Source organism: Hippopotamus amphibius, chromosome 4, assembly GCF_030028045.1.
Source record: "Hippopotamus amphibius kiboko isolate mHipAmp2 chromosome 4, mHipAmp2.hap2, whole genome shotgun sequence".
NCBI lineage: Eukaryota > Metazoa > Chordata > Mammalia > Artiodactyla > Hippopotamidae > Hippopotamus > Hippopotamus amphibius.
The window spans coordinates 120,744,598-120,761,515 of NC_080189.1; the positions used below are offsets into that span (position 1 = coordinate 120,744,598).

Below are 16,918 nucleotides of genomic sequence, written 5' to 3' on the forward strand. Positions count from 1 at the left end.
AATAGAAATTGATAAGAGGCTAGACAAGAAGTTCAGGCAGGGCTTTATTGGGACTCATGCTGCAGCATGAGGGAGCTAAAACAAGTACCAGGTCCCCTTGCTTGCTCCCTGGCAGGTAGGGGGCATCCCTTAAATGGGGTGAGAGTAGGAACGGATCTGTGGGTTCGGCTGGAGGGGTGACTTAGGTGGTCTGCTCACCCCCTTGGTGGTGCTGTGTGCAGGGATCACATGCAGTCCCCTGCTTTTGCTTCTGCAATCTTAGAAGTGGCAGTCGGGTTTTGGTCTTTTTGTATCTTGTTGTTCATAATTTGCCCCAACTGTGCATGCATGCAGTTATTTTTAGTCCTTTACAGTTTCTTTGTATTCTGTTGCTCAAGGGAACTTTTGTCTTAAGAGGAGATATTAAATAAGTTTTCTTAGAAAGTTAATTTTTACTTTATCATTGAAGAGTTTGGTATAAAATGATTATTGTTGGTGTTTATATAATAATTATAGTAGAATTTTATAAATAGCCAAAATCATAAAATCATATAATAGAATTTTGAAATCTGGTCTTAGAAATGATTAAGTTACTTCATGCTCCGTGCTCAATTTACTTCACAATTTCTTATGTCCATCAGGGATATGTGATTTCTCCCATGTATTCCTCCTCACATCTCTCTTTTCTCTTTCTTATGTAAGTTATTTCAGCTCTGTCAAGGAAGGTGCTAGACCAATGATTAAAGAATGTGAGTAGAAGGTTGGTGGGGAGGGTACCTAGAGCTGTAAACCCAGGGCTTCTGTAAACTGTTCAAATTCCATCAAATATCCATTGAGAATTTTGGGTGCCTGCAAGGAGAAGTGGATTTAACTGAGTAGGCCACTTACTAATAATCGTGTCTCTGAAAATAGTGAAACAAGTTTACTGCTAATCTTGCTAGTATTGCTTTTGGGAATATTTAGTAGATTAATGTGCCTCTGTTTTGATGATGAGGTTAAGTATATCATGAATAGTATCAGTTTATTTTATCAGTTTTCACTGATTAAATGCTTCTGTTCTAAATAATTGGTGTTTTTGTTTTTTTTTTTCTTTCTTTGCCTAATACAATCTTCTTTACCTTCAGACAGAGAAAGGACTCTCAAAAGTATGGCAAGAAAGTAAGCAGAACTCTGGAGATCATTGGCAAAAGGCTGTCATCCTTCTGGGAAAGTTAAGGAATTTCGAAGTCATATTTCAAGGTATCAGAACAAGGGATCTGGGAGGAGGAGCTGCAATTGATGACATTGAATTTGAAAACTGCATGACTGGTAAGTTTCTGGAAAGCATTGCCATTTGGAAGCATGTTTATAATCTAGCCATTTTATCTTTGCTTTATGTTTACAGTTATGTATTTTGTGCATACATTAAAATCAGTTGAAAGAGCTAATTTCCTAACGGTTGAACTTACACGTTAAGAGTTCATAGTTTCTCCATCCTTTAATTACACAGCTAATTCCCCTCTTCCTTCTGTATCATCCCTTTCTAACTTGTAGAAGTGTTGTCCTTTGAATTTAATTTTCAACAAAATTTAAAGTGTAAGCCTAACATTCACATACATTTATGTAATTTAACTTTAAATGAATCAGTAAAAAGGATTAGAAAGCTGGAAGTTAGTGGATACATAAGAAATATATACAACCAGGTATAATTCAAGCAGAACTTGAATTGAGAGCTATGCTTAAGGAATTTAAAATGCTACTCTAGCAAGTGAACAGTAATTTGAAAATATATGCTATCATTTATCATGCTTCTAAATGTGAGGTATAATTACACTTAGATTTTCTTGACAAAACTACCCAGAAAATGTCAAAAATAATTATAAGAACATTTGTACGGTTTCACAACTGGCAAACTTTCTTTCCGAGGAGTTATTCTATCTGAATAACTATTTTATCTGAATAACTATACTATTTTCCAAAGTAGTACCGTGTGATATATCCTGCCCATGAAAGCTATGCCTTCTGTGGTTTCCTACACTGATTCACTTGGAGGCAAGCCCCTGGAACTGAAGACCTAAACCTGAATGCTGTTTAATTCTGTTTCTGCTTTCATATTAAAATAGCACTTCATCGAGGCAGTTTGAAAATATGACTTTGGTTTTTGGTGGTGTTAGAGCATTTGCCCTCTTTATGACCAGGGCTGGTGAAAAGGATTCTGCTTAGAAGTCAATCTTTTGGAGTTTGAGTTTCCCCACACACACCCCACCATGTTTCCATCAAAGGCAGCTGATACTCACACACATCATGCATACACACACACACACACACACACACACACATATATTACATAAAATTAGAATTCATGTACCCTAAGGTGATGCACAGAGTCCCAGGTATCTATGTTAAGCAAAAGACAGGGTTTGGGCTTGGAGATATTTGGGAGAGGGTTCCTGGACCACAGAAAATGGGTTCTGAAAATATAATTATGAAAAGGTATCTCAGAAGTTAGAAAGTGCTTCTTTAACTGTTTTCTGGTAACTTTCCTAGTAATATGCTAAATTTCTAGTATAGTTAGTTACTCAACTTATAAATGATTCTGGCAAGTTCAAAAGGAAAAATTTTTCAAATATTTTTCTAAGGTTTTTAGAAGGAAAGAAGCTTTTATTAAACAGGAGAGATTCTTTTCCTCTCAAGGGAAGAAGAATGATTCTTAGATGGGTTGATTCAGGACAGAAGAAAACTGAGAGTTATTATTCCAGCTCTGCCAAGTTTCATGTAGAAGTGTGGACTGTTTCTTTACCTTCTTCTCTTAAAGTCCTGTGAAAATTACATGATTATAACAAATTTGTTGAAGTCTGTTGAACCTTACTAATACTTTAATATTTTATATACTTAGTGATATACTGCTTTAAGGCTTTATGTGTCATAAATAAAGAGGCAGATTTCGGTTAATTGTAGTGAATGTGGCCAATTGTATATCGAATATACTTTAGGAAGAAGTAACCATTTTTTAAAAATAATCAGCCCGTTACAAATAACGAGAATTTTCAAATTATGTTTTAGTTTAAATAGAAAGAAAAAAAAAGTATTTGAGAAAGTTTAAAGGACTGTGTTTGGAACTACAAAAAATGATTTTTTTTTGTCACATTAGTTTTAAATTATATGCCAATAAAATAGCAGTGCTGTGAAAAATGACTAACAAGAAGTAAATTAGAGCATAAGTTACCCTCGGTTGTTTTCTATGGATGCCAGTTTGGAAAAGAATGGTATCTGACAAAACACCTAAACATCAGAGAAGCAGTGTATAATAGTGGTTAGGAACAGGGAGTCTAGTCAAACTACCTGGACATGGAATCTGACTCTGCCACCCACTGGCTTGGGTGAGTTTATTTCACTTTGCCTTAGTTTCTTCATCAGTAAAATGGGGATGATAAAAATAGCACTTCCATCATAGATTTTTGTGAATATTAAACATGCTCATATATGTGAAGTGCTTAAAGTAGTCTTTGCACATAGTATAATCTACGTATTACATTTGTATTGTTATATCCATTATTAACTATGCCGTATTTTCAAGGGATGCTTTATTGCCCCATATTTGGAAACCAGCTTCAAACTATATGCAAACAGGTCACTGTAAAATCTATCATGGAATTATTGCTGCTCCGCATTTGGGATGAAGCACTTAAAAAATAACTTAATGTTCCTTTCTCTGTCACATCCTGCCAGTCACAATAGAACACATATACCGTCTGATATCATTTATATGAAATGCACAGATGGCAGATGTGTACAGATGGAAAGTAGATTAGTGGTTACTTGGGGCTAAAGAATACTGGATAGGGAGTGATTGCTAATGAATATGGGATTTCTTTATGGGGTGATGAAAATATTCTAAATTTTTATTGTGATTGTTATACAGTTTCGTAAAAACCATTAAATTGTAAACTTTATAAGGGTGAACTTCAAGGTATATAAATTATACTTCAATTTTTTAAAATTGTTTTAAATAAAATTTTTTTTAAAAGTCAAAAGCCTAGTTAGCAAAGCCTATAAGCTATGGAAAACGTGTACAACAAAATTAAGTGAAAATACATCCCTACACAACCCGGTATATGAGCTACTGGGGACAAACTGCCAACAGCCACAAGATGTGTATGGTGTTTATGTCTGTAAGAGAAAAGCCAGGAGAATCATGAAAGGGCCAGTGGAAAAATGCAGTCACATGGTTTGAGAATAGCAGGTAAAACTGGGAGGGTTTTCACTCACTTTTAGAATGAGTGGGTCCAAGGGGTCTGTGGTTAGGTCTGTGGGGCTGGACCAGTCTAGACCCCATGAACACTCAGAATGGATCCATTAGGAATCCTTTCCAGGACAGCAGCCCACATTCCAAAACAAAACAAAAAATGAACAAACAAATAAAAACACCACTGGGATTAGAATCAAAATTGAATAGACTAGATAGAGATGAAGGATAGCAAGGACCCACATCAAAGAGTTGGCAGGGAATAGAGCCAGAAGATTTCACAAAGCAAGTCATCATATTTTTACAGATTTGTATAGGATCTATAGACTTATAACCCTTTTTAGGGTCATAACAGACCTCCTCTGAAAATTTTCTAGAACTTTCTAACAACTGCATATTTTTTTAAATTTCAAAATAATGGAGAGCAAAGTTTTAAATTGATTAAGAGTGAAAGTGGAGAAGGTAGGGGATATAAATGAGATATGTATTTGGTGGTTATCTACCTTACCTGCAAATAAGAAAGCTACTTGAGCTTCATATTTATTTTTTTACTTTCCATTCAGAAATACATAACTCATTATATTAGATAATATTTAGTACATGGCCAACATATGCTTTTCTATTTCTTTGCATTCTGAACACATCATGGTGCTATCTTCAATTTACTATCAAATTTATTGTATTTTTCTAAAAAAGAAAAATATAGTAAAAGAATAGGCATATCTTTGTTCTGTCCAAGGACACCTAAGAAGTGTATCTCCCTTTTGGAAGCAAGTAGCTTATTTCATTTAAAAAAAAAGTGACGGATTATGAATTCAATATTTCCTCTTTTTAAATTCAGATTGATTTAAAAATGATTTGTACAAAAATCTTATAAAATGCAACCACCATTCTATACAACAGAAAAGTAGGAAGAAAATTCATATAGAGAGGAAAGGAATATTCCATCACTGTAATTTATAAAAGTGCCAATTCTAAATTTAAATGATTACCCAATTTTCAATCAACCTTAGTTATTAAGTACAATCATTTATTACATACATCATCCAGCTAATATTTGTTGTTTGCTATTAATACTAAAGAGCATTTATGTCAGTTTTGCAACAAGACCATTAGGAACAAATCCTAGTTTATCTACTTGCTATCTGCTCTGTGGTTTTAGGCAAGTTACATAATCTTCCTTTGTCTTACTTTTCTCAGCCAGAAAATGGTAAGAATACTGCTTCTACCCAAAGAGCTCTCACAAGGATTAAATCAGTTACTTTATATAAAGTGCTTTGAAGAATGCATGGGATATAGAAAGCACTTAATATTTGTTGGCCAAAAGTAGAGATGAACAACAATGGAAAACAAACAAACAAACAAAACCTTGGCATTATTCTAGGCACAACACTTTGTATCAACATTTAAAAGCTGGTTCTGTTCCATTCACACGTTCAGCAAGCCTTTATCGCTTAGCTAGGCTGCGGAAAACTCTGTGCAATGAACTGTGTGCATCTCCTTGGAGCAGGGCTGAAATGCCTGTGTCACACAGCGTTTGACTTTCCTGATTTTTCCATTTCCACTTTCAATACCCCTTTCTTGATGTCCGGCATTTCCTCCCCTTCCCTGTGTGCACCTCCTTCCACCCCCCCATGCCTTCTGCTGCCAGGACTGCTCTGTGAACAGTCTCCAAGATACTGGTAAACCCGGGACCTCAGGGTGGGAGCCAATAACAGTATAAGACGTTGCCTTTTCCTTTGAAAAATCTAGAAGATCCAACTGAATGATGACCAGTTTTCCATTGGGGGAAAAGGAAGAAATAATTCAGGGACTAGCCAATGCTTCCAGAAGTCAGTAAAATCGTCTAAGCAGACCGTAGCACAGTAGCTACTCTGTCTCTTTCTAAATTCATACAGAGCAAAACACATTATGCTCCCCAAATAATCCTAAATGTGAAAGGAAGGAAATAACTTGGGGATAAAGAAAGAGAAGACAGCATCATTATAATTTTAGATGTCTAGTACGTTGTCTTCAATGTCTTCACACATAACTTGAAAATCTTTTCTTTTTTATTATAACCCCCTTAAAAACTGTATGTATGACTCCTTAGTGTCCTTTAAGCAGTAATTGATTTGGAGTGAAAAATAGTGGCTTGATGGTAATAATTTCGGCACAGCATCAACTCTGAATTCAAATTGAACTTGGGAGATCACAGAACAGTGATTGCTCTCTATGAGTTCACAAATACATAAATCTATACACAGAACCCTGTGGTGACTTCAAAACTTAGCTTCTTAGTGTAGTTGAAAAGCTGTGTTTCTGCTCAACAACAGGAGTGTTCCAAGTGTTATATTTAGATCTCCTACAATTTTCTTTTAAAGGAAATGTTGTCAGAAAAGAAAACAAAAATAAGATGATTGATAGTCAGTAGAAAAGATAATTGAATATCACCCTAAGGAAATAATTAAAAGTGACTTCTGTTTTTAATAACTAATGGCTAGATAATATGTAGCGCTGTATAACGTAGGGTACACAAATGATGGGTGAATGGGTGGATGGATGAATGGATGAATGGGTGGACTGATAGATGGACAGACGGGTGGATTAATATAAAACATTTATTCAAATCTTGTTATATATGTGAGAGTTCAGAACAGAGCCTTTACTGAGTTACATTCTGCTGGCAGATGCAGACCATAAGCGAAGTAACATGTAATACTGTGTCATGTAGTATTAGGTGCTGTGAATGATACAGGGAGAAAGTGATAGAGAATTGTTACCCTGATTAGTCAGAAATAGTCTCTGATGAAAGTTACGGTTGAGCAAAGGCTTAAATGTACTAAGAGGTAACCAGGCAAACACCCTGGAGAAAAGCACTCCAGGTCTCGGGACCAGCGAGCCCGACTTCCTAGGAGGAAGCGATTTGCTGGAGCAGGAGGAAATTAAGGGTGGGGAGATGGCAGTGGGTCTCACCAAGCAGAACTTTGTCGTCAGAAGCACCTGCTCTGTGCTAGCGATCATCTCATCTCACAGCACAGAGTGTAAGTGAACAGACTCTGGAGTCAGACTCCCTAGGTGTAAATCCTGTCTCTGTCACTTAGTTGCTGTGTGACCTTGAATAAGGGCTTGTCAGCTCTTTACGTCATTTCTTTATGGCAGTAAAAATCGAACCTGCTTTATAGGATAATTGTGAGGATTTAACAAGGTAATATATGCCAAGAGCTTTGAACAGTAACTCTTCATAGTAACTACTCAGTAAATGTTAGACATGATTATTGAGATCCTCCCCATCATGTTTAATTTAATCTTCATTGCGACTCTGGAAAATGGAGGGGTCCAGAGGCTATACTAAATAATACCAGCCAGCTTGATTTCTTTACTGATGCTTTAATGGCACAGAAACAGGCACATTGAGCCATAACAGCAGAGAATACTACTAAAATCGTGATGAATACTGTGGAGTAAAAAGCAGTCACACAACACCTGCCCCATCTAGTGTGCCAATAATTTCAAATGCTCTTGAAAGAAAACAGGCAATATCAGACATAGCACGTGTTCTCCTAACAGTGGTGTGTTTTAGTACCACTAGTTGAAATATTTGAAACATTATAAATCCTGTTTTCAAAAAATTTAACGTTCAACCAGTCTTCATTGTTACACACTTATTTTCTTTTGGATTCAGAAAGTTTTTCAATAAGAGGAGGGAGAGGAAAGAAAACAAACTTTACAGATGAATTTTATAGGATGAGGGAGATCCAGTTCATAGCAGTTTCTTTCTTTATCTGATTATATATAACTATTTTTATTCTAGGTTTCCTTAAACTGCAATGCACTTTCTGTACGTAAGGCTAAACATTTCTGCCAAGAGTTGATGTAATTTATTAAATATATTCTATATGTCAGAGCCAATATCTTTAAATTAAACCTGATACTTTCTATTAAACTTTATCTGTTGGCTGGGTGAAATGCCCTGTGGTTCTCAAATAGTCCTGAAAAAGACTGTGAAAAAGTCTCCTTATTTGAAGTAACTACTTTACATTTCTGCAAATATCTTTTCTTGATTAACAAAAAGTATCAAAGTCACAACTTAAAAGTATTTCATTATAATTCATATATATCCTGATTATACTCCTCTCCCAACTTACGTATCAATATCAATAAGATATCCATCCATACATAAATGTATATTTTACTAAGTACATACTGTATATCATGCAGAAATTATTTTGACTTTTCAGTCAAAGAAAGGTAACTAGTTTTTATTGATTCAAAAATTTGATCCTTTATCAAAAGGGAAGAATGGTGATCTCAATTCATTGATTTATAAGCAAATACTACAAAATTTTTAAACCTACCGTTGTATGTTATACAGATATTTACTATTTTTGAAATATCCATTTTCTCCCCCATGTGTCCCAGACCCTTTCAGGTAGGTGGGTCCATGTAAGAAAGATCTGGCCAGAGTGCTGGGAGGAAGTGAGATGTGTCACTTCTAGGTTGAAGCATTTCTAAGCTGGTGTACAGCCCACCTGGTCTCCCTTCTGGTGCTGTGGTAGAGGATGCCTCATTTTCCAGGTGATGTGTCATCATCTGCCTGGTCCCCTTGAGTTTGTAGAGGAAAATCCCTCTGCCACCTTGTTTTAGACATATATGTCTAAACAAACAAACAAAAATGATGATTTGGAGATTTGGAGATTATTTTTTAAGTGTCATAGAATCTAGTCAGATCTAACTAACACACCATACAATTTCCTACCTTAAATATAATTTTTTTAAATATTTATTTTGTTTATTTTGGTTGCTCTGGGTCTTAGTTGCAACAGGCAGGCTTCTTAGTTGTGGCTCTCGGGTTCCATAGTTGCAGCTCCAGGGCTGCTTAGTTGCGGCACACAGGCTCCTTAGTTGTGGCATGTGAACTCTTAGTTGAGGCGGCATGTGCGATCTAGTTCCCTGACCAGGGATCGAACCCAGGCCCCCTGCATTGGGAGCAGAGTCTTGTTCACTGTGCCATCAGGGAAGTCCCGAATACAGGAATATTATTTATAGTTAGGGCTATTATATAGAAAATATATTTACCCTTCAGATTCTAATACTCTAAATATGTTAAGAAAGAACATCTAGCAGCATCCCTGGCTCCATACTTATGGGGAAAATAGTCAGAAAATAAAGTTGACACTAAGCAAAATTCGAAGCTAGGAGTTGGAGAGAGTGCTTGTGGCATCAACCCTCTCCTTCCAGTCACTGACAGCTGTAGCCCTCTTTTTGCTTTACTGCTTGAAGTGATTTGAGCCAGGCCTCAGGGGAGAGGCCTGCTTGTCATGGTCAACCAACAACATTGTTCTTCATTAAGCCTGAGAGCCAAGTTATTTGCTTCTTGTAAAATCAGGGAATAGATTCTTATTCCTGGTTCCATGCCCATATTTTAGACAATAGGACTAAGTAATTGAGTTTATTCTATCTTTAATCAGCTCTTTTAAATTAAAAAATCAAAGCCATGAATGGATCTAATTACTTTAATGTTGTGTTCAAGTCAACCATTTATTACATACTTAGAAAATATCAGATATTACTTTATCTTTCAATAAACTTGGTAAAATTAGCATTTCAGTGTCAAAAAGGTCTACATTTAAAGATGTTGTAAATTGTATCAATGATAGACTGAATATTGTAATTAATGTGATTATACTTGGTTATAATCAAGCACAATGATATAACTTGGTTTATTCATAATATTAAGAAAATATAGTTACTTGAGCATACATTTTAGTAAGTCTTAAATAGCCCTTGAAATATTCCTTGGTTCAAATGAAGGCTACTGTAAATCTGAATACTAAGTTTATCTTCTATTCATGCAATTTCTAGTTAGAATTTGTTTCAATTAGAATGAACATTTCCCCCTTAATATCTAAGTCAGTAAGACTATTACATAGAGAATTTGTGATAATATGGCATTTCAATTTTTACTAAATTATATTTTACTAATTATTTTCTAATCAAAATGAATATTAATGTTTATCAATGAGACCAGCATTTTACACTGAGAGATATATATATTTTCCATTACACTATTGAAAGATAAACTCTTCAGTCCTGAAACGAATGTGTGTGTGTGTGTGTGTGTGTGTGTGTGTGTGTGTGTGTGTGTATATATATATATATATATATATGATATAGAAGCTACAGGTGTACTGTAAATAAGTGGATGTGGAACTAAATATATTTATATCCAGGTGGTTCAAACATAAATGGTTTCAACAAAATCCACAGGTATTTATATATGCACAAATATTAGGCCAGGGCCAGAAACCAATTTTTTGTCTATTTGATGAAACACACACACACACACTCTCACACTCACACATATACACAGAGGCATGCGTGAATTTTTGAAAAATCTCCTGTTTTGAATAATCACACCAAAGGGCTTATGGGAAAACAGGATTGGGACAAACCACTATAAGCATAGATAACTGAATTATATAGCACTAGTATAAACAATAGCAACCATAATAAAAATACAGGCATAGTTTAAAGCATTTTAAAATCCTAATAAATAGAGGAACTTTTCAGCAAATATATTATTTTACCTAAAAAAGTGGGTAGGGTAGGACGCAAGGAATCTTGATGAAAGGGTGGTGTAAATTAACACTGTTGGATTATGGAGACATGGGAAAAGTGACAAAAGACTAGAAAAAAAAAATACAACAAATAAGCACTTCCGAAAGAGAGCATGTGGAGAAACAGAGCAAAGGAACACGGGGTGAGGTGCATACTCAACAGCCCTGCATTCTTCCGCGGCTCTCCAGCTCAGCCCTGTTAGTGTACTTCCCTCTCACCTGTCTTGGTGGCACAAGACATTATTGTAGAGGGAAGAATCACATAGGAATCCCCATAAATTCTGTGTTGTATTGACTTCATTCCTTCATTGATTAGTTGCATACAAACTTGTTTTACAGAAACCTGCATTGCATATGTGAAGTCAAGACAATAGAAGGAAACTAATATATATTGAACACCTATCATTGTGGGTGGTATCGTGCAATTAGACCCAGCACACATATAATCTCTTTTAAGAAGGGAATAAAGACGTTTAGTACAGAAAGGGTTCTTGAGTGATTTGAGCAAAATGAGTCATACAGATTGTTTGGAAAGTTGCCTCAGAGGAGTTGGGAAATAGTTTTAAATTGTTGATTAAAAGGTCAGGAAGGAGCGTAGCAAAAAAAAAAAGTGTGGTTTGGATTTCTTTCCACTCGTTTACTTTTTGGCCTTTCAGTCTTTATACATCCTCATGATCCTTTCTGGGAAGTCTCTAGGTTAATTAGGTCTAGTTTAATTGCCAATAGCGTCAAACATAGAGTTTATTTAAGGATACAAGGAATCTCAGGAAACCCAAGCTCAGGAGATTCAAGAAGGTTCTCAAACCAGGGATTGAAAAGAGGGAACTTCAGCTGTGATCTTTCTGTGCCTCTTGTCTCTCTTAACTGCTTCTCTCTGCACATCTGTTTGGTCACCTCTGTGGAATCACCTTTCTCTGCTTCACTGTACATAGGGAGAAAAATGTGACTGCACCACAGTGCCTCAAAACACTGTTGCAGAAACCCATTAGTTATATTTCTGAATTCTCTGGTAGGTGACTCCAACTGACCTATCTTGGGTCAAATGGCCGTCTTCAGACCAGTTAACTAGTCTGATATCAGGGACATGTACAGACATGCCTGCTGAGCCCCCACCTTGGTGATCATATGAATCAGGGGGAGTCATAAGATGAAGGGAGTGGGGTAAACAAGTCCACTTGGGCTCATTGAACATATATTCTTAGAATAGTATTCATTCAACAAGTACTAATATTATACCCCCACCAGTAAGTACACAGATGAGTTGGTTATTCCAATAGATAGCTAGTCTAATGGTATAGGTAAAAAGTAATAAATTGAGCTAGAGTATTGCAGTAGAAAGAGAGAGAGGGAGATGGCTATATGAAACATTGTGGGGAAGACAGTAGTTCAGGATGCATGCTTTAGTTCCAGCCCTGATATCTACCTCACAGCTGGCAGGAAGAAAATGCAGTGGGGGAAAAAAGGCAAAGAGTGCATAGCAACTGTTCTTTAAAATGTTTCCTTGAAGCTGGTGCACATCAAGTCCACTCATAACTAATTTGCCAAAATTTTGTTGCATGGTCAAACCATAAGGGAATCTAGATGTATTTATTCAAAACTAAGGAAGTGGAAGGAAATGGATATTTGTTTAGAGAAGGGTTAGCCTACCACAAGTTCCTACTAGGTAATATCCCAGCCTAAGGGTATACAAAATTATGACTTTAATATATATTGTCAGTAAGAATGATTATTAAAATGTAAATTTCCACTGGCAACCCTTCATCCAATATAGTTTGCTGTTTCTTCATGTCATCTGTTAAGGTTGCTTAATGCTTAGTTCTCCTCAGTCTCTAGCCATGTTTCCCTGTCTCCATAATTCAACACCTTGAACCTTTGTTAAACCCCCACCTCTTCCATCAAGAATGCTTTCCCTTTTTAGTTTAGGTAAATTAATTTTTCTATTTCTTTAACCCCTCATCGACATTGGTTTTCATTAAATTTCTGCAAGGAATTTTTTCCTAATTTAGTAGGTGAAATGATATAGTGTTTTAATTTACATCTGTGGTTAATAATGCACTTAAATTTTTTTTAACCAGTATGCCTGTTATTGGTCATTCACATTTCTTTTGTTGAGAATTGCCCATTCATTTCCTTGTCAAAAATTTCTGTTGAGCTGTTTGCTTCTTGTATTGGTTTGGACATGTTCTTTCTTCACTAGTTATATAAACATTCTTTTATAAGATATATTTTAAATATGTTTTTCTTTTTGTTGTCTTTTTCACATTATTTATGGTATTTTTGACGTAAACATCTTCATCCAAGTTATTTAACCTAATTTAATCAAGTTTTTACTTTATATGTGTGCCTTTGTCTTTTAGGTTAAGAAACTCCCTGAGATTAAATAGACTTCATGTTTTTTTTCTGTTTTCCATCTTTACATTTTAGTGCTTATATTTCAATGTCCTTGAACATACTACTTCATCACCATACAGATTTTGTCTAACTTTAATTACGCTTTATAATTTTGGTTGCTCCTTCTTGCCAGTTCTCTACCAAAAAGAAAAAATTTCCCATAAAATTGTTTGTTTTTTCTTTTACAACATGCTGGTACATTTTACTTTCCTAGTATTGTAATCTACTCTTTTCTTTTTTAATCTGTTGTGCTTTGCACTGAAGGAACACCCTGCATTCATTTTAGTTATTTATTTCTTCATGGTTAATTAGAATTCTCTGAATTGTCCCACTCTGTTGGAAACTAAAATGTGGAGTTAGGTGATTATCCTGATTATCAAGGACTCATAGGAATTCATTTGGCAGGGTGATACTTTTCATTTTCTTAATTGTTCTAAATATAAGCATAGTCCAAGTATTAAAAGGTTCTTTTAATCTCTAATAAGCTAAATGTGTTGGTTGAACTATGAGGGTGAGTCAAAAATTATCTGCACTCTGGTGATAGTAAAATTTCAATAATTTCTACAGCCAGAGTGCAGATAATTTTTGACTCACCCTCATAATAAAAAACGAAAACAAAAATATGAAAACATTAAGAAATTAATACTTTTATTATTCATTAATTGCTTTTTTTTAACTCTTTTTAATATATTTCTAGATCACTTTAGTGTGAGTTATTTTAAGCCTAGATATATCTTTATGGGTTGAATCATTGATTGAAAGTCATTTCTGAGGTATTAAATATTGTAAACACATTGAAATGAAGTTAAGTAGAATACAGCTTCCTTTGGGCATTGAAGTTATGGAATGTCTGAAAGAGACCATGAGAACGTATGCTCCGTAAGACACGTGGAGGCCTTCAACAAGGCATATACCACAGTTCCTGTGTTTAGGTGATCTGAAAAATTCAGAATCACCAACTTTCCAGGGTTGGTTGGTCGGTCGGTCTGTCTGTCTCTCTCTCTTCCCCCACTCTTTCTTTCTTTCTCTTTTTTTTAAGTTATTTTTTAGGGGGTACACCAAGTTCAATCATCTGTTTTTATACACATATCCCTGTATTCCCTCCCTTCCTTGACTCCCCCCAACCCTCCCCGCCCCAGTCCTCTAAGGCATCTTCCATCCTCGAGTTGAACTCCCTTTGTTATACAACAACTTCCCACTGACTATCTATTTTACAGATGGTAGTATATATATGTCTGTGCTACTCTCTCGCTTCGTCTGTTTCCCCTTCACCCCCCGCTCCCTCCCAAACCTCGAGTTCTCCAGTCCATTCTCTGTATCTGCGTCCTTGTTCTTGTCACTGAGTTCATCAGTACCATTTTTAGATTCCGTATATGTGAGTTAGCATACAATATTTGTCTTTCTCTTTCTGACTTACTTCACTCTGTATGACAGATTGTAGTTCTATCCACCTCATTACATATAGCTCCATCTCATCCCTTTTTATAGCTGAGTAATATTCCATTGTGTATATATGCCATATCTTCTTTATCCATTCATTTGTTGATGGGCATTTAGGTTGCTGCCATGTCCTGGCTATTGTAAATAGTGCTGCAATAAACATTATGGTACAAGTTTCTTTTGAGATTATGGTTTTCTTTGGGTATATGCCCAGTAGTGGGATTACTGGATCATATGGTAGTTCTATTTTCAGTTTTCTAAGGAACCTCCAAATTGTTTTCCATAGTGGCTGTACCAACTTACATCCCCACCAACAGTGCAGGAGAGTTCCCTTTTCTCCACACCCTCTCCAACATTTGTTGTTTCCAGATTTTGTGATGATGGCCATTCTGATTGGTGTGAGGTGATACCTCATTGTGGCTTTGACTTGCATTTCTCTGATGATGAGTGATGTTGAGCATCTTTTCATGTGTTTGTTGGCCATCTGTATGTCTTCTTTGGAGAAGTGTCTATTTAGGTCTTCCGCCCATTTGTGGATTGGGTTATTTGCTTTTTTGGTATGAAGCTGCATGAGCTGCTTGTATATTTTGGAGGTTAATCCTTTGTCCGTTGTTTCATAGACAATTATTTTTTCCCATTCTGAGGGTTGCCTTTTCGTCTTGTTTATGGTTTCTTTCACTGTGCAAAAGCTTTTAAGTTTCATGAGGTCCCATTTGTTTATTCTTGATTTTATTTCCCTGATTCTAGGAGGTGGGTCCAAAAGGATGTTGCTTTGATGGATGTCATAGAGTGTTCTGCCTATGTTTTCCTCTAGGAGTTTGATAGTGTCTGGCCTTACATGTAGGTCTTTAATCCATTTGGAGTTTATTTTTGTGTATGGTGTTAGGAAGTGTTCTAATTTCATTCTTTTGCATGTAGCTGTCCAATTTTCCCAGCACCACTTATTGAAGAGGCTGTCTTTTTTCCATTGTATATGTGTGCCTCCTTTGTCAAAGATAAGGTGCCCATATGTGTTTGGGCTTACTTCTGAGTTCTCTATTCTATTCCATTGATCTTCCTTTCTATTTTTGAGTACCATACTGTCTTGATCACTATGGCCTTGTAGTATAGTTTGAATTCAGGAAGCCCGATTCCACCAACTCCATTTTTCCTTCTCAAGACTGCTCTGGCTATTCGGGGTCTTTTGCGTTTCCATACAAATCGTAAGATTTCTTGCTCTAGTTCTGTGAAAAATGCCATTGGTAATTTGATCGGGATTGCATTGAATCTGTAAATTGCTTTGGGTAGTACAGTCATTTTCACGATGTTGATTCTTCCAATCCAGGACCATGGTATGTCTCTCCATCTGTTTGTGTCATCTTTGATTTCTTTCCTCAATGTCTTAAAGTTTTCTGCATACAGATCTTTTGCCTCCTTAGGCAGGTTTATTCCTAAGTATTTGATTCTTTTGGTTGCAATGGTGAATGGGAGAGTTTCCTTAATTTCTCTTTCTGTTCTTCCGTTGTTAGTGTATAGGAATGCACTAAAGAGATTTCTGGGCATTAATTTTGTATCCTGCTACTTTACTAAACTCATCAATGAGTGCTAGCAGTTTTCTGGTAGTCTTTAGGGTTTTCTATATATAATATCATGTCATCTGCAAAGAGTGACAATTTTACTTCTTCTTTTCCAATTTGGATTCCTTTTATTTCTTTTTCTTCTCTGATTGCTGTGGCTAAAACTTCCAAAACTATGTTGAATAATAGTGGTGAGAGTGGACACCCTTGTCTTGTTCCTGTTCTTAGAGGGAATTCTTCCAGTTTTTCCCCATTGAGAACGATGTTGGCTTTTGGTTTCTCATGTATGGCTTTTATTATGTTGAGGTAATTTCCTTCTATGCCCATTTTCTGGAGAGCTTTTATCATAAATGGATGTTGAACTTTGTCAAAAGCTTTTTCTGCATCTATTGAGATGATCATATGGTTTTTATCCTTCAAGTTGTTGATATGATGTATCACGTTGATTGATTTGTGTATATTGAAGAATCCTTGCATCCCAGGGATAAACCCCACTTGATCATGGTGTATGATTTTTTTAATGTGCTGTTGGAGTCTGTTAGCTAGTATTTTGTTGAGGATTTTTGCATCTATATTCATCAGTGATATTGGTCTGTAGTTTTCTTTTTTTGTGACATCTTTGCCTGGTTTTGGTATCAGGGTGATGGTGGCCTCGTAGAATGAGTTTGGGAGTGTTCCTCCTTCTGCAATATTTTGGAAGAGTTTGAGAAGGATAGGTGTTCACTCTT

The 16,918-nt window shown here is 35.9% G+C and overlaps 1 protein-coding gene across 1 annotated transcript in view; it reads left to right on the forward strand.

The window, feature by feature from the left end:
* Positions 1 to 16,918, forward strand: part of MALRD1 (MAM and LDL receptor class A domain containing 1) — a 578,637-nt gene that overhangs the window by 346,435 nt on the left and 215,284 nt on the right. Inside the window, exon 30 of the mRNA XM_057732597.1 lies at positions 1,104 to 1,287. Coding sequence (XP_057588580.1) covers positions 1,104 to 1,287 — 184 coding nt within the window. The remainder of the gene's footprint in view (positions 1 to 1,103; positions 1,288 to 16,918) is intronic.